The sequence below is a fragment of the Miniopterus schreibersii genome, assembly GCF_964146895.1.
Source record: "Miniopterus schreibersii genome assembly, chromosome: 14".
NCBI lineage: Eukaryota > Metazoa > Chordata > Mammalia > Chiroptera > Miniopteridae > Miniopterus > Miniopterus schreibersii.
Genome location: NC_138114.1, coordinates 42645070 through 42666786, shown reverse-complemented (window position 1 = coordinate 42666786; position 21717 = coordinate 42645070). Strand labels below are relative to the sequence as shown.

General features: G+C 45.0%; 1 protein-coding gene across 1 annotated transcript in view; it reads right to left on the bottom strand.

Moving 5' to 3' along the window:
• Positions 1 to 21717, bottom strand: part of SORCS3 (sortilin related VPS10 domain containing receptor 3) — a 449042-nt gene that overhangs the window by 90381 nt on the left and 336944 nt on the right. Inside the window, exon 8 of the mRNA XM_081158097.1 lies at positions 5121 to 5210. Within this exon, the coding sequence (XP_081014223.1) occupies positions 5121 to 5210 (90 nt within the window). The remainder of the gene's footprint in view (positions 1 to 5120; positions 5211 to 21717) is intronic.

The following is a 21717-nucleotide window of genomic DNA, read 5'->3' as shown; positions in this document are numbered from 1 at the left end:
GAAACATTTTCTAGTAACCTGGGCCTAATGTAACTTTAATATAGAAAGACCTGTGTTATCAAGCATATGCCACATGCCAAATACCATAATATAAATGCAGAGAGGGATGAAATATAGAACCTAACCTCAGGAAGATGCCCACCGGGCAGAGACATCACATGCTCCTGTAACCTCCGTGAACTCGTAAGTGCTACAACAGAGGCACTGAAAATGGTGATAGAAGGAGAAAGATTCAGGTAGGTGAGAGTAAGGGTGGGGCTTTCAAGGAAATGTGGGGAACTTGGAACAGTTTGAAAGCAGTTTTCTTCTGGGGACAGTGAGGCAGAGTAGCCACATCACAAGGGGTTCTATATGACACACCTAAATTTACCCAGAAGAAAATACAAAGCTATCACAAGACTTTAAGCAGGAGAAAGAAGAGACTAGAGTTGATCAATGCAGAGCCTGAGCTGGAGACGATTACCCTCGTCGCATGATAATATTCACTGTGGAAGCAGTATAAAGAGTGGAGTTAAGCAGGGCAGGGAGGAAGGCTTAAAAGGCCACTGCAACAATCTAGGTAGCACCATACAATGGTCTGAAGTAAGGAGTAGGTGTAGTAGGTGTTCTATAACCCGAAACAGTGGATCGGTGGGATATCAAGGAGGTAGACCCACAGGGGGGAAGGGGGAAGGCCATAGCTTTAATATCTCAGATATCTGACGTACAAAATCCTCTGCATTTTTAGAGTAGTCATTAAAATAATAATTCAATATTCATTCATGTAAATTGTCGATTTGATGCCTGTCTCTCTCATTAGATTGTAAACTCCCTGAGGTCAGGAACGATGCCCCTCTTATTTCTCACTTTATTTCTAGTACTTATCAGAGCAGCTGAGTATAGAATTATTCCAGCACATGGTAGATATCTAACAAAAGCTTACTGAATGAATAAATGGGTAAGTAAACACGGAGAAGGAGATATAAGGGGTGTAAGGTAGAGACTCTGAGCTCAGTTCTGAGCTGCTGAATGAAACCATGAAGGGGATGTACTTTGAACAGGGAGGTGGAGATACAGTCCGGGATCAGTGGAGAGATGTGGGCTGGGGCTGTGGACACAGGAGTGACCGATATGAAGAAAAGCGATGAGGTCATGCAGGAGCCACGAGGAACACAAAAAGGACTTGGAAACATCGACATCAGAAGGGGGCAAGGGGAAGGGGATCCAGGAAAGGAAATTAGGAGTAAACGCTGCCAAAGGGAAGGGTACCAAGGGTGGATTTTACCCCAACAGTGCCAAATGATACAGAGAGGTCTAAAAAGATAAAGAGCTAGAGATTTTTTTAAATTTTTATTTATTTCTATTTATTTTTTGGATGTGGCATGTAGGCAGTCCCTGGTAGCAATGGCTAGAAGTTTTTTTAGTGCAGTAGTGGGATGGATGTGGGGGAGCAGGGGCAACCCGCGGTGAGCTGAAGAGTGAATGCCAAGTGAGAAAAAGAGGTTAGAATTACAGATAACTCTTTAATAAGTGCGGCTGCGACACGGCAAAGAAAGATAAATCAGCATTTGGGGAAATGTAAAAATTAAGAAAAATTTTCCTGAGGAAATTAAGGAAAAGGTTAATATCATTGCCATTATCATTATAATAAATGTTCTAAACCATATTTCCCTCTCTTCTTATTATTCAAAATAAGATTAACTACATTCTACTGCCAAATGAAAACAAACCCAGACTTAGGTAGAAAGAGCCTTGATGTGGAAAGACTATTGCAACACTCTGACCATAATATCTGCAAGCGCCTCCGAGTGAAGGCAGAAAGGAATGGCTTTCCCAGGGAGAAGTACAGGGCCACAGAGAAGGGGGTGTGGGGAGCAGGTGGTGCGATCCAGCAATTAGACAGGAAATTGCCCCCCTCAGAATCGGTGGCTCTCAGAGGCGCTGTCAGGAGGCGCTGTTCTGAGTCCCGGCGCTTGCATAAGCTCCCAGTGCTCACATATGCTCAAGAGCCAGTCAAAGTCCGGGGGCTTGAGAGAGGAAGAAAAGCTGAACTTAACTTGGTAAAGTCAAATTAGCAAGCCTTTGGTACAGGCTGGTCAGTAGGGAGCAACAGTTCGGCTCATCCTCGACAAGACAAAAAGTGGGCATCTGGGGTGGTCAAAAGTAAACATGGGGACATCGGTGTGTTATCCAGGCAATGGGGAGGGGCGTTCTTTGCAGTAAGTCATGTCCAGGGATGCAAACGGGCGGGGGAGAGATTTCTTAAATATTGCTGTTTCCCAGAAGCACAGGACCCAGGTGAAGTTCAACATCGTCACTAACAAACTGAGTCCCCACATACATACAAGCATTTAATGGAAATGTACTCTTGTAGAAATGACTATTAGAGAAGCAAGTTGAGAGTAAATCCAGAGTCTAAGCGACAAAGAGGTCTAAAAAGATAAAGAGCTAGAGATTTTTTAAAATTTTTATTTATTTCTATTTATATTTTGGATATGGCATGTAGGCAGTCACTGGTAGCCATGAGAGTCAGGATGGTAAAGCGAAGGCCTCAGGCGGCACTGAGTCAAGGGCAGGCTGGGGCCTGACCCCACAAGGAGCATGGATCTCCATGCTGGCAGGTTAAGAGCATCTACTGTTTCCCCTTGGATCACAATCGTTGCTTAGACTCACCCAGCACTTTCCACTTTACCAACAATGAGCCATTTGTTGAATCCTCACAACTTTGTCAGATAGTAAAATGATACCCATTTCACAGATGAGAAGACCTCGACTCATGGATAAGTATGAGGCAGAACTGGAATGAGAGCTCAGGGTTTCTGCTCGTAAGTTCCATCACCTTTTCCCGAAGCCACCACGGCTCCCCTTCCTCTTCTTCCCTGCCCTCTACTGTGTTTCTCATGCCCGTTGGACTGAGATGCCAACCAGATGCCTAGGGACTGGGTTTGCAGGACTGGCAAGAGGTTGCTGCTCCTAATAGTGCTGCTTATTATCAACAGCATTCATTTTGTTCTCTGCAAAACACTCCAAAGCCGCGAGTGCCCCAGGCAAGCAAATCCTGAACAGACAGGCTGGGAGTAGAGGTGTGAGGGCAGTGGCGAAGGGAACTTCTGTTTTTGTTTTTAAGCACGATGCCCAGCGGCGGTCACAGAACTCCAGGAACAGCAGCAACTTGCTTAAAAGCCATGTCCATTTTTCAACAAAGGGAAGACGCAATCTCCCCCCGCCCCCTCTGTCTTCACCCCTGATGAAAATCTGGGACAATGTCAGCTAACAAAGGGGATCGATAGCCATCCAGCTGTTTTCACAGCCACCCTCGCATTAATGAGAAGCTGCTCTGGATGAAGGTCTATAAAAGGGGCCGCACGGATGGGTCTCCACCACAATAAATGGCCATGGGTTAGCTAACCGTTAATGGAGTGTTCTGGGGTTGGGATCAATTCCAGGCTTCATTGGTCCCCACCTGCAGCCACGCTGCCCAGGGCGGAGAACTGTTTGTTTTCCTAAGAAGGTTAAAAATACATAAAATAGGCACGAATACACAGACAAAATAGGCCCTGCATTGGAAAGATGGTTTGGAAAGTGCCTGAAACTCTTCTCCTGGGCCAGTACATGGAAGTCACCAGGGTCCTGCAAGGGGCCATTGTCCTGTAGAGAGAGGATGGCTATGAACACCCCTTTCTTCATCTTTTCCAGCAGGGGCTCCTCTTTCCTGCTTGGGCTAAAATACCTGATGGGTACATCTTGCAACCACAATGCTCCACAGTGGTCCTGTAAATGCCAACCACAGAGGGCAGAGGAGATGAGACTGATTCCCGTGGTCCCTGAGGCTAATACGGCCCCTGCCTCCCTCATCAGCCGCTTCACCCGTGTCTCTGTAATCCGGTCACTCAGCGTGGTTTGAGTTTGTTGAATAAACCATACTCTCTCTTAAAATAGGGCCTATGCATGGATTTTCTATCAGCTTCCCCAACACTTGTTTGCACAGTTAACTCCTTTTTTTTTTATCAGCTTAAACATCACTTTCTTTAGGAAACTTGCCCTCACTACTCATATTTGCTCAGCTCCAACTCTTATGCCACGATGAGCCTTGAGCTTCTAGACTTATAACGCCCTTCCCACCTACGATCGTGTGTTCAGTGTCTCCTCTCTACCAGAATATAAGCTCCATGAAGGCAGAGTCCGTTGTGTCCGACTCACTTCTCTGTCCATAGACCTTAGTTCAGTGCCTAGCACAGAGTAGAAGCTTCAATGTTAGAAAGAATAGTTCAATGGGTGAATTAGAGAAAGAACAGATGGATGGACAGATTGACACATGAATAGATGAATAAATGAATGCGCAGACACAATCGGAGAGTAGGCAACCACCCGCCTTCTTATCGGCTAATCCCTCCTTCCTCTGTGCTCAGCTAGCCTTCCATAATTTTTTCCAGCACCAGCTTAGAGACCCAGTTCTCTGTAACATTACATTTGATATGTGGCCAACCTGAGACTTCGCTTCTTTGCAGCTTTGTTAGGTGATGCAATTATGTCCTGTCCGCATTCACACTGAGGCTCTAAAACCCATCTTCTCCCAAAAGCCAGTGTTCACAGGAAATGGGGTTCACAGAGTTAAGTTTCATGCTTTTTCAACAGAGGAGTTAACATGCCATCATTTGATATTAAAATTGTAGTAACTTATTCCTCTCTTATTACTCACAGTGGCAGAAGGGAGTGGGAGCGTAGGTAGTGGATTTATTAGCATTAACGTGTAGGGAGAATCAGGAGAGCCAGGAGGCTGCCCTGTGGCCTTCATGGGCACACACAGCATCCATGCCCCTGCCTGGGCCTTCTGAGCACATCCTTCTCTTTGGCAGGGAGGCCCTTACAAAGGGAGGGGTCCTCACAGGAGATTCCAAGGCTAGTGCTCCTTTCACCACCCCCCTCCCAGGGAACGACCCAAAGTTATTCGGGATGTTTGAGTCATAGCAAATCAAAACTGCAGAGAGGAGAACGCAGACCCCAGGTTCAGCGACCTCGCCTTGGTAGGTCAGGCGAATCCCAGCTGGCTCCCTGGCAGGGATCAAACCTCCCGCCGCCCAGCAAGGCAGCCTCTCCCTGCCCGTTGTCTGGCAGGCCCCTGGACAGCAGGTGGTGCGTACCTTTGGCAGGGAGTACTTGGGCAGCTTTATCTGAGCGAAGGCCTCTCTTCGATAGGACACGTAGTAGCTGGCTCTTCCACCAGTTGTCACCTGGGTCATGGGGAAACACAAAGAGGTCAGGTGGGGCCACGCATCATAGCTCAAGCTGGAAGGTATTCGCCTCTCCATCAATAGCCACAATAGGTTTGTGACAACCTTTTAGAGGATGTCCCTTGCTGGCTTTGAGCCACCAATCCCACGGCACCCTCAGTTGCCCCCATATTATGGTACCTAGAGAACAGTCTTTCCCTGTGGGTGGCATGTTCCATGAGAACAGGGACTGTGTATTTGGTCACTGTGCTCTGCATATGCACACACCTAATAAATATTTTCCACTGAAAAAAGAGTTGCTATCGATGTGGGCTGTACCCATGATCTATTTATTCTATTTTTGAAACAATTTTTAATCCACTGCAACCATGATGTGATAGCCAAAGGATTTTTTCCTTGATGTGAGTAATTACTATTGCTCAGCACTCTTATTACTTAGAAATTAATTTCACTTCTGATCTGAGTACCATGTATTTCCTTTATATTTATAAATTGATGCATTAAGCAGATATTTATTGACTTTCCATGAGCAAGTTACTAAAAGGTATCAGAAGTCAGAGAAAAAACTCTGGGTTTACAAGTCAGAGACCTGGGTTTGAGTCTCAGTGCTGCTGTCATGGGGAGTCGAGCTCTGTGATCTCACTAGGGAAACCATGGATTCTTAGAGGAACCTGGAAACCATTCCAAGAAACGAACCTCTGGCCTGGGCTGGAGGTTCAACATGGCACAGCTCTGCAGATGGCTGCTCTCGGTCCAGTCATCCTAACTCAGGGGAAATTAATATTCACAGGAGAAGATAACATAGCCTGTGCGGAGAAAAGAGTAGGGTGGCTATAGCAACCAGGCTGCTGTGCTGGGCCGGCAATTACCGGAGGCACATGCTCTGTTCTCATTAAGACCCAAGCACTTGCTGGAGACAGGCCAGTCCTCTACTCTGGTCCAATCCTGGCTCCCAGCCACAGCGGCTGCTGAGAGCAGGAGGGGTCTAACATCTCTATTGAAATCCACCCATCACTGCTCACTCTGAGAGATGGCATCTCCCATGGCTCCCCCTGGCTCTGCACAGATTGGAAGCCCGCAAATCAGGCACCACAAGCTGCCAGGTAGAGCAGATGTTAGAGTCAGCGTGAAGGCAGAACCTTGTGAAAACTTGGTGCAAACACTTCGGCTGTGAACCAAGAGCAGAGAGTGGTTTTCTCCCCGATGTTCACCGCCCTCCTCACATCTCTATTTTCTAATTAGAATCATTTATGTCTTGTATTCCGGGACTTTTTTTTTTATATATGAGACATCTGTTCTTAATGTATATTGTTCTGCATTGGCTTAGAGGAGGGGTGTTGACATATTAAGATCAATGGGTTGCTGGGAAGTCCTTCTTTTTAAAATAAATCTCAACTATATAGACTCAGATTAAAATATAATCCCTGAACAGTCACCATTAGTGCTTGTAAGATCTTATTGACTTATTGGTTTGTTTAATTGGGTTTTATTTTTTATTATAAAACCAACACATGTAAACGTAAATCCACCAACCCCAAACCTAGGTCAGTTTTTAAACTTTCCCATGTGTCAGCATCACCTGGATATTGTTATAACTCAGACTGCTGGGCTCCACCCACAGAGTCTCTGATTCAATCAATCTGAGGTAGGGCCTAAGAACTGTCTTTTCTAATTAGTTTCCAGATGATGCTGATTCTGCTGGTCTGGGGACCACATCCGGAGCAGCACAGAACTAGAACTTTAATGACAACTGACATGCACCCCTGCTCTCCTCACCTGTCCTGAGCACTCCCTCCCTCCCCGATGCAGTGATTTTCCCAAATTTCACATTTACAATGATGACAAAGTTGTTTTTAATTGAGGTGGAATTCATATGACATAAAATTAACAATTTTAAAGTGTATACTTCGGTGGCCTTTAGCACATTCTCAATGTTGTGCAGCCATCACCTCTTAAGTAATTCTAAAATGTTTTCATCCCCCTCAAAGGAGACCCTGAACCTCATAATAAAATTTGTAAATTCAAAAATATATCCTCTGGTCACTTATATGCTTGAAAATCAGTTCTTGATAGGATAGCCCGAACCTCACCAGCCTCACCCTTAGAAAATTAGGCTAGCATCAAAGGAGGTGAGTCTCCTCTCTGAGTCCTAGCCAGAGCCCAGCAATTAAAAGAAACATTTCCACAGAAGACCCCGCCACCTCCTTAGGGAACAAGATGCTGGCACCCCTGGGCCTCTTATGAGCACCAAGCTCAAGGTTGGGCCCCTTGGGGGGTTCAAATCACTGAGGGCTGAAGAACAGAGGGAAGGGAATGGGAGGAGGTAGAAGGTATATAGGGAGATAGACGGTGATGGAAGGAGGCTTGGCTTGGGGTGGTGAACACACAATAGAGTGTTCAGATGATGTATTATAGAACTGTACATTGAAACCTATATAATTTTATTAACCATTGTCACCCCAATAAATTCAACAAAAACATTTTAAAAAAGAACAGAGTGGTTCCTGTGATAGTGTGATTGGCCCTGATGACTAGGGGCCCAGCGATGGGCCCAGCCATGCCTACTGTAGTCCTGCACAAGCACAGACTCTCTCTCTCCTCTCTCTCTCTCTCTCTCTCTCTCTCTCTCTCTCTCTCTCTCTCTCTGTCTCTCTCTCTCTCTCTGACGCACACACACACAGAACCCAGGGCAGTTTATGGTTGAGTAAATCATAAAGATGGAAATTACACCTTAGATACACCACGGACTAATTCAAACTATTGAGTTGTTTCATGAAGCCCGAGAGGCCAGAGGTTCTTCCAGTGCCTCTGATATCACAGTATCTCCCAGTGATATCAAGCTGGCTCCTGCAGCTCTGCCCTTGTCCTGGCCATGCCCTTCTCTGCAGCATCAAAAGCCAACTGATGCTTTAAACCTCAGTGTCAGACCCATGAGTTTGTTGGGATGCCACCAATTCATTATAATTCCTCCCTTCTCTCAACTCCTGAGCTTTGTGATTTCCATTTCTACAGCACTTTCAAGGTTTACTCTGTGGTACATATATTCATATAATGGTCTTCCATGTCTTCTTATAAGGTTGTAACCTGCTGAGTCCTAGGCAGAGCTGGTCTCATGGCAGGTTGTTAGTGAATCCATGATGATAAAGACAATGATAAAACTGTGATTGATTGAGTTCATCTCCCATCTCCAGAACTGCACGTAGCCCTCCCTTATACAAATTATCTACTTTAATCCTCATGACAACCCTACAGAGGCTATAAGACACTGAGTGACTTGCCCAAGATAAGACACACTTGAACCCAGTCAAGTTTGGCTCTAACCCTATATTTCTCCTCCTGTGACTAAGATGAGTCCTCCATTCAACCACGCATCTCCTTGATGAGTAACAACAATATATTTTCTTGATTCCAAATCTTAATTTTTTAAAATATCTGTAACTGGCATATGCTTATATGTTTGCATTTCTTCATATTCCCAGGAAAGTCTGTCATGGCATTTATGCTGCATCTTCAAAATGAAGTCTTCTTAGAAGAGAAGAGGAGAGGTAATAAAAGAGTAATAATAACAATAACTACCATGCAATAAAAGCTTATTACTTGAAAGATGCTATGATAAGCAGTTTATAAACCATACCTCATAAACATATGTTATGTATTAAGTATTATGTGCATACATATGTGTAAAATATATAGAGATATAGATATAGATTGTACTTCTACTTTACAGGTCAGGAAATTGGGGCTGAGAGAGGTCAACTAACTTGCCCGACATCATAGTCTTTCATTGTCATGGCCAGTATATGACCCTAGCCTAACCTAGACCCTTAACTGTAAATGAGTATATTCCTAAAATGTCAGGGACAGGGCAGGGGTCAATACATATTGACTATCTGAATAATGAATTGGGATTAAACTGCTTAACTAGAAAGACTTTGATTTCCTCTAGTGTTTAGTAGCTGAACCATGGATGTTGAGAAGGACTTTTCATCCCTGCCCAGTCTCTGGCTGGTCATAGGAACTTATCTCCAGATGGAAGTCCTAGCACTCCCGCTTCCAAGCAGAATCCTCACGAGGTCAGGGTGACACTAGGCTAAGGCATCTGCTGCCTTTCTGCTCTTCGCATGGCTCTCTGGCAACCACACAAGGAAGGAATAAAGTTTAGTGACTATTAATCTATTTTGATGAACTTTTCTCTCCCTTACAAGCAAATCTGCTGGCATTGTAAATCCCAGAGATTATTACCACTCTCCCTTTCAGTGACACCTTTTATTTTACATTTGATGAATGTCATCCAATTATTTGCTCTGGGCCCATCCGTCATGCTAAACACAGAATTAGCTGGGTCTTTTCCTCGCTAATGACTGGCTCGTTAATCTGATTTTCTGCATTTCCATTTTACAGGTTTAATTGGGCTCCTGGCCAGTGAAAATGATTCCTTTGGACAAGTGCATTGGCCATTAAACACATCTGTCTCTTCTGACTTGTTCCCACCCTTGCTGCCACCAAGTCTACCTGACATATCCTTATTTTTTTCATTCCCATCTTGCTTCTAGATGATGGCATTCCCTGGAGGAGAGAGAGAAATTTGCACCCCCCAAATTGAAACCAGGAGGCTTTGAGTCATATTGGGCTTGTTTCTGCCATAGATAGATGAAAATGTGTAGTGTGTCTAGAATTCATGATTGTGCATAAGTAATCTGACAAGAAAAGCAGAAATTAACATTTTCAAGTATCAATTATGTGATGAGTACATTACGTTCATGACAACTATTTACATCCACAATAATAATTATTACTATTAATATTATTGGTAATCCCATTGCTAGTACCTTACAAAGTAAAAATGTTTAATAAATTAATAAATTCTGAAGCTGGAATTTGAAGCCAAGCTCATCTGGCTTCTTATGCTGGCCCCTGTCCATGGAGGGGAATGGATTCCATGTCATTCAACTTCCAATTTCCCAGATAAGATGCCTACCATCAGGGCAGATATTTCTATGTGAGAGTTCATATCAATTTCTCAGCCGTGAGAAATCAATGCTCCATTGTTGTACAGGAGTGAAGGGTGCTGCTTTGGAATCTGAGAATAAGAGGGACCATAATGGAAATAAATCTGGCTGCTGCCTTCACAGAAAATGACATTTAGAAACTTTTCCAGTTACAGCATCTTGCTGGGCCCACTCTCATGTGAATGCCGAGTCCAAGCGCAGAGAAACGGCTACCTACGCGGGCTCAAGTCAGTTACTGCTCCCGGCCTCTGCGCTGTTTCCTCTTCAGCAAAGAAACAAAAGGGAACAGCCAAGTTGTTACAATGCACAATTAACTTTTCCAATTTCTTTGCTCATTAATTCTATTCAGATTATTTAAAATAAATCTTGACGTTGTTAGGCCTTTCTCTTCCTTTCCACCTACATAATTCCTTCAAAGATCACATTTCCTTTCCAAGAACAAAGGAACAGGCTTCTGACTGCTGGGCCACGAGAGTCAGTAATAGCCACCGGTCTCATCAAGGTGTGACTGTGTCAGGATGACCTGGAAGCTTCCGCAGGATGGGCTATGTCATCTCTGCCATCCTGAGCTCATTTTCTGAAAGTGTTTAGCTAAGGTGCCACATTATGTGTCTGAATCAAAACTGTGGGACAGCACTGGAAACAAGGCGCCCTATGAGCCATCTCCCATGCTAGACTATCTGGTCTTGAGTTTTAGTGTTTGTCCAGCTGGTATTTGCTCATTTTATGTCCTGGAGACTCTATGATATTAATGTAACATGTAGTTTTCTCTGTTTGTTTCTAGAAAGGGTGGATCTGGTACCTAACACACCACTTGCACTGAGGCTGAACCTCTTGTGAAACAGAGTTGCACAGAAAAGTTTGTTATCGGGGCCCTAACATAATAACCCCAAAACAGCTTCATTGAGAATAGAGTTGAGATAAGATAGTTGATACTGAAGACACTGAATATCTCTCTCTATCTCACTGTGTGTGTGTGTGTGTGTGTGTGTGTGTGTGTGTGTGTAGGGGATGTGTTATAGTGAAGACATGTACTGAAGTTGCTGGCACACTCATTGGCCAAAAAAACGCAAATCTATTGCCACCTTCACCAGCCCTGCCAAGAAACTTCTTGAAGCCTTCCCTGCCTGTTGGGAATGTTAGTAAGGCAGAGAACAGGTGGCGAGTTAGAAAAGCATGGCATGAAGACTGTGTGTCTAGACCACAGCAACACTAGGAGAGAAGAATCAGCATATGCCTCATTCACTGAGTCTGTCTCTTCAAATACAATAAAGTAATTGGACTCGATATGTCTCCAGTTATATATTTTCAGAGAGGCTGATTTTTTTCCTCTGATTTTTAAGTATTAGAGTACCTTTGGTTGGGATCCCACACCTATGTTTGAATCCTGCTTTTGTCACTTGTCGGTTTGGTGACTTTGGACAGGTAATTGAATCTTCCTAATTTCTTCTGAAAAACAGAAATATTCATACTATGGATATGCTATCACGATGATTAAACACACTATAGCATGTAAAGAGCTTTAGCCCTGAACCTGGCATATACTAAGTACTCACTGCATCCTACCTGGCCCTGCTGAACTACAGGCACAGATGCCTACGTCAGCCCAACACCTTGGAGGCCTTATGGCAACTGACTATGGTGACAGCTTATGTATGCAACCTGGAGGCTTAGGACAGTGCTTGGGTGGCTACATGGCCACCTGGTCAGAACTGAGCAGGGGAAGAGGACTGAAATTCTTGTTGCCCTCAACAAGGGTGACTTCACAAAGAAGATTACCTATGGAGACCACAAAGCCAAGTGTTTCTGCCAGAGATTTAGCCACTAATGGCTGCAAGCCTTATCTTAGTGTTCTGGCTTTTATGACTCAGGAAGGGGAGAAGTTCTTGAGATGCCCACCTAACCCTTCAAAATGAAAGTTCTTTGTGTTTTCTCTCCATGTTTTTTAACTTTTTTTTTTGAGGGGGAAGGAGGGGCGATGGTAAAAAGGCAAAGTACAGAAATAAAAAAGAACAAATCCAGATTTAAATTGCCATCCTGAAGTACAAAATTGGGGGCATCTGGATACTCCTAGTGAATATAATAATAGATAAAAAATTAAAACCTAGACAGTCTACTCTGAGTGTTCCAGATTCAGGATGCCAGTGTCCCAAAAAAAAAACACTACCCATGGAAATCTTAAACAGAAATTTTAGAACTTACTATCAAAACACCTTCCTTTCCTTTTCTTCTTTCAAAATTGACCCTTTTCATTGTAGACTGAGCTTAATATAGTTTAGTAAAGAATGGAACTGAGGAGAAGCTCTCTAGATATTATTAGGAGGCTAGCTTATAAAGTCTTCCTGCTATTAGAAGCTGTTCTCTTTGACTCAAGATATCCCATAGCCTATTTCCTTTATACAGATGGACATTATGAGGTCAATTAATTGGCTGAAATCTTCCCAAGCCAGACACTAGCCTCTATCGTCTCTATAGTGTCCCAGAATTTCATAAACTCAAAACAGAGTGGTGGGAAAGGAGAAGAAGAAAGAAGCTGTAAGGTTCTGGTATCTGCAACATCTGTGATTTTATTTCAGCTCAATCAATTATCAGACATGTGATTTTGGGCATGATAATGAACCTCTTGGAGTTTTGGGGTTATTTTTCTATAAAAATGGAATGAGTAATAATTACCCTTCTCTTACAGAGAAGCAAATGAGATGAGGTAATAAAATGCTTTCATTTAACTATAGTGTTCCACAAATATAAGGAGTAGTGTTAAAACTGATCTGTGGTCTGTATCTAGGAACCTAACTAATTTAGAAGCATTTTTATAGACAAATGGCAATAGATTAAATTTTGCTCCCCCCACCCCAATTCATATGTTAAAACTTAACCCCAGATGTATGGTATTTGGAGGCGAGGTCTTTGAGAGGTCATGAAGGTGAAGACTTCCCACATGATATTAGAGCCCTTGAAACCCCAGAGAGTTTGCTTGCTCATGCCTCATGAGGACACAGCTAACTATGGACCAAGAAGTGGGCCCTCACCAGACCCCAAATCTGCCAGTGCCTTAGTCTTAAACTTGCCAGCCTCCAGAACTGTGAGAAATAAATGTCTGTTGTTTATAAGCCAATTTACAGTACTCTTTTATAGCAACCATAAAACAGAAATCAGGCTGGTGATCCAGATATGCCCACTCTATTGATTGTGCGGGGCACTGACATTTGCCAGTGAGGCTACAGCTACCCACAGACTGGAAGATTGGAGGCAACAAGGACCATAACAAGCCCAGCAGGAAAGGGATGGGCAGAGCTATAGAACAGAAATGTCTTCCGTCACATGGGATGAATGGCGCATGCATGTAGCTGCTTGGACAATGCTTAATTCTATTGATATGTTCATGATATTTTAAATATCTTAAAAGGGCAAGGCAAACAGAATCATTAATTTTCTAGAGAGGCAGCAATGCTTCTTTGGGACATGGGATTTCCAGACGGCCTTGGAGATACGGGCAGGTTGCTAGATATTACAGCACAGCTTCGCAAGCATGGGATTTGCATGCCTCGTGAGTGAATTTGGGGACAGCAGTGGACGTATTAAACCATCTGTCAAGCTGTTTCTCAGAAAACATGCCACCTCCCCAAGAGAGCCATGAATATTTGTGAAATGCCAACTGCCACTTCTCAGAGTCTCCCCATTGCATGCCTTGGGTCACGCTTCTCCTGTCTTCCACCAGCAGAAGTGTCACTGTGGGAGAGCCAAGCTCTGTGCTCACCACTCTGTATGCACTGTCCGCCCTTGCGCACAGTGAAGATGTAGGGAAGATGCTGGCATTAAAGCAGCCCTGCTTACTGATAAGTTAATTGACATGCATAAGGTCACTCAGCTCCAAAGTGGCAGAGCCTGGTTTTGAACTTGGGTCTTTAAATCCTGGCATTTTTCACTATACTGTGCAACCCTGAACAAGCCTAAAGGGCCTACTGCAGAGCCTTTCCAAAGGATGACTAGTTAAGGACAAGGTACCTGGAGGGATTCATCCTGACCTAGATCACTAGAAGGCTCTGGCACCAATGACTTTCACAATTGCTTATGTCAAAAGCTATCTTCTTAATAAAGCCTCCCCACACCCCAGTTGCCCAGTTGGCTTTCATCTTGTGTTCATCCAATTCCCAGGGCTCTTTGTCTATGTTCCTCTTACTGTACTTATCAACTGTTGTCCTGAACTACTGGAAAGTGGGTACAGCTCAGGTCTCTTCTACTGTAATGTTGTTGAGGGTAGATAATGTGCCTTATTCCTATTTAACCTTCTCTTAGTGCCCAGCACCATGTCATAACAACTAGCATTTATAGAGTACTCTACTCTACGCCATTAGTTTTCATTACTGGACTTAATGTCATTTGGTCAGATCATAACCCCGTGCGTGAGGTCTAATCACATCCTGATTTTAGAATGAAGGGGCAGAAGCCCAGACAGGCCACGATAGTTCACCCTTTTACTAAACAGTGAGGTTCAAAGCCAACTGCAGAACTTCTGACTCAAAACCCCAGCCTCCATTCACGTTGCCAGGCTGCTTCAGCCTGTGTTTGCTAAGTCAAGATCAGAAAAACACAAAGTGGAGATAATTGCATGGATTTTTACAAATGGGTCATGATTTTCATCAATTATGCCTTTGAGTGGTTGGCAACAACACCATGTGGAAAAGCAAGGGCGATTAGAGAGTGCGCTTTCCGGTGGGAAACGGGGAAGCAGATGACAAGATGTTCTTTCCCACCCACTGCCGAACTCACATATTAATTAAAGGTCTGGTTAAATTCACATCATTCCTGGAACATTAATTGTGTTTAGACATCTCATTATGGATACTGGCCCCAATTCTACTATGTGTTCCATTTTCCAATCCATCAGCGAGTCCCCGTTCAGAGCTTTGTGCCCAGGCTGTGTCAGGAGGCCAAGACCTCATGGAGTTCACTTCTTTGTAAAAACAAGCCTAACACATAAGATGTACCTATGACCACATACAATCGGTGGTAATACTATGATACCCTGAGCAGGGTAAAGCCTGGGTGCTATAAAACAGAAATCCCCTCCTAAGAACCATAATGGTTTATTCCACTTATTTTCATGCTCCATTTTTGCTTGACATCTTTGATAAAAAGTCTACACTACACTGCTTAATAACCTTACATAAATTTTTTTATTTGTTTGTTTATCTTTGCAGAGGTGGTTCATATCAGGAATAAAGTTCTGCTTCAAAGAAATGCCCAAAAGTTACAGCTGGGTTACTAAAAATGTTGACTTTTGGTAACTTCGGTGTTACTGATTTAGTCGTTTGTTGTGAAAATTCACAAAGAGCTCTGGAATGTAAGCCTAGACATAGAATCCAAAACTCCTGTCCCCTGTTGGCTATTGTGGGTCTTTGGGGAAAGCATATAATTGCTTCCAAGCCTCAGTTTCATCTTAAAAGAATTCCACAGGCATGCTCACAACAAGGCCCAACACGTGCCTGAGACAAAGCAGGGACTCAAAAATGTCACATCTGCTATGTCCCTCATCCCTTCACTTCCCGTGTCCAGCTTCCCCAGTGGGAAAGCCTTCTGAAACTCCCATATCTGAAGAGTCTGTGCTGCCAGGTGAGTCACTGACTCCACGAACATGGCTTAAGCAGCCTCTGTGTGTTATAAAGTTTTCCATTTCTACTCACTGCCCCTACACACTCCTTGACCCAATTTGCTTCAGGCAAATGAGAAAGTGTCCATTGTAACTCCTTTTCATTTAAAGAGCAGAACAAGTGTAGTGGCTGAGAAAGGGGGCTTTGGGGTTAGCCGGCCTAGGTCCACTCTAGACTGGCTGTGTGACCTTGGGAAAATGACTTACCCTCTCTGTGCCTTTTATATAAAATGAAGGTGAAGAGTAGGACTTACCTCAGAGATGCCATAAAGATTAAATGCATTCATAACAAGCCTAGCTCACACTAAACACTCAGTAAGTCTTAGCCACGACTATTATATGTAATTGATTCTCCAAGAACTACTGATTATTCAATAAGAAAATTCACCAGGAGGTAAAAATCATAGAAGGCTGAGGACAGGGCTTGTGCAAGAAAATGCTGAGAACCATATACAGAAAAGTTCTGTTCAACCCACTTCCTAGGGACTCATCTGAGATGCTTCACAGGGAGTAGGGAAGCCAACACTTCCACGCCTTCCCTCCCACACTGCACACGCAGAGCCCTCAGAAGCAATTACAGAGCAGGAGGAGATCAGACACAGTCCTATTAAGAGCACTGATGACTCCTGCAGACCGCGGTCTGGGAGCCGTCGCTCCCGAGGCAGGCAGGCCTGCGGACAGCAGGCCCGGGACGGCAGGCCCGCGACCCCCGGCCTTTGGGGAACTACCGCTGCGCGTGAGAGTTATTAAAGGTGTGCGGCCCGCCCGGCCCGGCCCCAAATGCCTTTCAGAGGAGCTGGTCGGGGGCTACCAGCTCGAGAGAGGGGCGGGAGGGGCTCAACCCCTGTTGCCATCGCACACGAGCTGAATTACAAGGAAACAAGGAAGGAGGGGAGACGCCGGAGATGAAAGAATCGGGCAATTTTAAAGCCCAAGCAGCAGAGAGGGAAAAGCCAATTTCTTTCTTTGTTTTATTTTTACGCAACAGATGTTTCCCTTGCAGTTCCAAACCGAGCAGTAGCTGCTGTAGTAAAGATGAAATAAAGGAGGGAGGAAAAGGGAGCTGAAAAGGAAGGGGGGCGGGAGTCGGGTGGCAAAGCAGGAGCCGATCCCCACGCCTCCCTCCCTCCCCGCCGCCCGCTAGGTTCTGCCACCGGGAGGGCCCGTGTCCTGCCACCAAGCCCTCGGGCGCCGGGCGCCGGGAAGGCCGGGCTAATCAGGCCCATCCTTAAACATCTCCATTCCATTACTTTCATAATCAGCTCCTAATGCTCTGTTCGATAGCTGTGGGGCCCACCGGGCCAAGCGCCGGAACAGCTGCTTGGGCCGTGGAGCTATTCTCTGTGCCATTGATCACCAGGACAAAAATCAATCCTGGCTAAGGAGGAAGAAGTTAAAAATAAATTGCCGCCATCGATTTCTGTTCAGACCCCGTGGCTCCCAGTTTAGGAAGGGGGGGGGAGCGCGAGTGCGTATTTGCCGGTGGCGGAATCACTTGGTGTGTCCCAGTCTCAAAAGCAAAATGTGTGGCTATTTTATACACACACACTCATACACACTCATGCTTTTCCTCTTAATTTGTGCTTTTATTTATTTTTAAAAACTTTTGCCTCCTACCCATGATCAAAGAGGTGAATCTTTGAAATCATGAGCTCCCCCTGAGAAGAGGGTTGTTGGGGGTTATTTTGTTTACCCCAAAATCTCCAAATAGGGCCTAAGCTCTGTGGATAGTAGTGCCTCCAGAAGGACTGACTGAGGGACAGACGGAGGAAGTTAATGAACGAAATGCCATCGCTGCTTCTATTGTCTCTCAGAATTGCATTGATTTCTTCTCAGATTTACCACAGTACGCGATTACTCTTTTGACTATTCTTTGCTTACGTGTTATCCTTCTCTGTCGCTAGACGACAGACCCTCCTATGGCAGGACCTGCCTTTCTCATTCCCATCTTCACCTCTTACAGGCTGCGCGACCTCCAGGGATCAAAACTTTCTTATTTATTTTCTGCATTGTCTCCATCCTGTGCCCTCAGTGGACGTGTATGGAATGAAGGAAAGAATAGTTCAGCGACCCTCTTGACGAATTAACTATATTCCAAATGTCTTTTTTTAATTCTGAGACTGGAGAAATACGTTGGGAGCTACTTCTGAATAATAGTCTAACTAAACGGAGTGCTGTGCAGAGTGAGCGGACTTCTGGAATTCCAGCGTTAGAAGGGAACCTCTGGAGTCGGATGGCCCACTGCCTTCCCAAAGGGTTCTCTGGAGTTCTAGACCTCTACAGCGATGCCTTGGGGTGTCCACAAAAGGGTGAAGAGGGGAGGTGTTGATACAGTCCTTAAGCCTTTTAAAACTAGACCCATTTTAAGGGTATCTGCTTTATATACTGGAATTCCTTGAATAGTATTGTCTGAAAAGCAGTTCTCACTGCTAGAAACAGCAACAACAAAAGGATTGAAAGCTCTTCTTGGATGCAATCCTTTCACTTTGTGATAAGGAGTCTGAGCTCCAGGGAGGCAAGGTCACGGCCCAAGGTCACAGAATGAGATAATGGTGAGACCAGACTGAAGTCCAGGAAGCCTGCCCTCCCCATCTCGTCACACTGTTTCCTGCCACCGAAGGGTCTCTTTTCCTTGGAGCACTGGCTGGTGCTAAAGTTGACTCCTCAACTCATTTCTCTGCTTTGAGAACTAGGGTGAGCCCTGCCTTCTCCAGGAAGGTGACCTTGATCATGTCATGCCTACGGACCTCCCTCACCCGGGGAAGGAGCCTAGCAGTGCTTTTCTAAGTGCTTTTGAGCATTGCTCATGGAGTATGTCTGGCCATAAAGTCCAACGTCCACATCTCGACTAAAAACACAGTGACAACAACCACTTGGTCAGTCTTGTTTGCCATTATATCTCCTTCATGGAGAACAGTGACAGGAGTATATTAAGTGTTCAATTAATGGTTGCTGAATGAATGAATCAATCAATCCATCAATATTTCTGTCTCAGACAGAATCTATCACAGCTCTGGGTATCTAGTAGGTGCTCAATCAAATCAAGTCAATAGATTAGCCACTGGCTCTGCCACTATTAAATTCCAAAAAGGAACTTATTCTGCCTGACCACAAAGGCTCTCAGAGTCAGATTCTTTCTTTATTCTTTGTTTTTCACTCCTTGCCCAAGGATATTTTTCCCATTGATTTTTAGAGAGGGCAGAAGGGATGGAGGAGGGAGAGAGAGAGAGAAACATTGACGTGAGAGACACATTGATTGTTTGCCTCCTGCATGCTCCCCGACCAGGGCCGGGGATGGGACCACAACTGAGGTTCTTGCCCTTGACTGGGAATCAAACCGAGACCCTTTAGTCCACGGCCTGATGCTCTAACCACTGAGCCAAACCAGCCAGGGCTCAGAGTCAGATTCTTAAAAGCTGCTTGCAGAAATCCAAAATGCTTGTTTACCCCAGTAGCTCGCTGTGGAGTTAGAGGAAGACTGATTAAAATTTTTAAAAGCTCGACTTCTGAAGTAAATAGATATACATCCTACTTAGAACAGTAATGGGGAGAGAACTGGACTTAATGGTCAACTTCTCAGTTGGCAACCCAACCGCCTTCATTATCAGCACTGTTGTTTTACAACAATATAATTATCCTTAACAGGAGAAGGCCCCAGAAAATGGATCCTCCCGGGAGCTGGGCTTAGCGCAGTGAGTGCTTGGGACTTGCTGGGACTTGGAAGGGAAGGACAATGGGGAGACCCTGCTGGGTCACGATTCAACAGCTCCTGTGCCCCCTGAAGTGGGACTCGGGAGAAGCTGGGCCCCAAAAAGCATGATAGAAACTGGGGAAGGCGGGAGGAGAATGGAGCTAGGGATGGTAATGATTAACCACACTGCCACTCGGTCCCCATGGCTCCCCAGTGGAGTGTCTGAATAATCCTCCAAGTGTATCGGAGGGACAAGTCTCAGAGGCGCGGGTGTGATTACACTGTACCGAATCCCGTGAAGCCTTTCTTTGGTTCATGATGCAGAAAGTTTCTGATCTGGAACAAAATTGAAACAGACCCAGACAAACAGTCGGCTGAACAAGGAGTGAGGTGAGGCTTTCCTGCCCTCGGATCTACCAAGACAGGGCCAGTCTCTGCCTATTTCTCTTTTACAGTCATCTAGAAAAGTTTCTGGGAACAGCAACTATTCAGGGCTAATGCGAAGATCTTCCGATTGGGCAAACAAAGTGAGAAATTTATCATTGTCCTCTTTTGTCATCTTTTATGAATCCAGGCAGCCCTGAGGTCATAGCTTGACCCTACCATTCATTTACCGAGCTAGATGACAAAGTGTGATTCTCTAAACTTCTCTGAAATTCGGTTTCCTCCATTGAAAAATAATAACATCTACCACACCAAGATCCTGTGACAATTAAAGCAGATTAAATTAAATAAAGTGCACACCTGCCAGACATAAACTTGACAGTAAATAAACGCGAGGTCCATTTCCGCCCACTCTTCCAGTTCGCTGGTTGGTGGGTAAGGAGAGATGGTGTGGCTAGGCGGGGAGACCGCTCTGAAGAACCGCTGCTTTGGAGACAGGAAATCGCAGTTTTCCAAACAGTGGAAAAGATTAAGAGTCGTGTAGCTCATCTCACTCCTTTGAGCTGAATATAGAAATGCTTGTGGTCCCCGGGACAAGCCCACCTTCCAGACCAGAACTCGCAGGCTTCATCTAACCCTACGAGGCCTGTGCGCGATTAAACGCAATGAGCGCCGCCCATCCCACACGATGCACTGCGCAGCGCAGCCTCCATGCCACCGCTCTCCCTTCCCGTGCCCGTGGAGACACCGCTAATTAACAACAGCCATGCCTCCTACCGAACCACAATAGCACAGCCTTTGGTAACACAGCGAGTACCAATTGCTTAGAGGTGATACACAAAACGAAAACAATCTGACACCCCTGAACCAGACATCTGCCATCCATCGACTACCAGCAAGGCAAATGCTTACAGGATAACACCGAGCAAGTTACACAACCGGTCTCTGAGATTAGGGAAAAACAGTCCTTGCTATTTTGGCCTAGTAAGAAACAAGTATTGTAACTTCCATGGAGCCTCAGCAGATCCCTTGGGAAGAAATAAATCTTAATAATTTATTGGGGACATGCACAGCAAAGCTCTGAATGGAATGAAGAGATCGCTGTGCCTAAAGGATGGGTGGTCATCCTGTAAATAAGAAGCCCCTCCCTGGAGCCTCTGTCTCAGCAGGAGGCACTGGGGACTCCTTGGCACCTGGGTAGCAATCGATACTGTGCTGTGAGGATGGATGGGATGGGATTACTCAGAGAGAGAGAGGGCAGGACTTGCACAGAGAAAAGAAATCTAGGAAGGGCTCTGAGACCAGCCCTTGTTTAAAAGGTGGGCGGAGGAAGAGGCACCTGCATAGGAGAAGACAATATTGAGAGGCTGGAGAGAAACTGGACTGCGCATCATCAGAGGGGCCGAGGGGAGAGGGGACTTCAAGAAAGAAGCGGCAGTCAAGAGATTAAAAGGCTGCAGAGAAGCCAAGGAAGTAAATGATTGAGAGACGTATTCAGGGTATAGTTCTAAGGCATCTTTGATGAACTTGGCAAAGGTGATTTCAGTGGAGTGTCAGAGGCCGAGGTCAGGCTCGAGTGGGTTCGAGGGAAGGAACGAATAGAGACAGTTCTCAAGGAATTGGCTGTGAGTGGGAGATGGGGCATTTTTAGAGAAGAGTCGGGGGGGAATCTGAGAAAGTTTTATTTTAAGGATGGTAGGTATTTAAAAATCCTTAAAAACTGATATAAAGCCTGAAATAAGGATAAATATGATAAAGATATAGGGAGGAGCA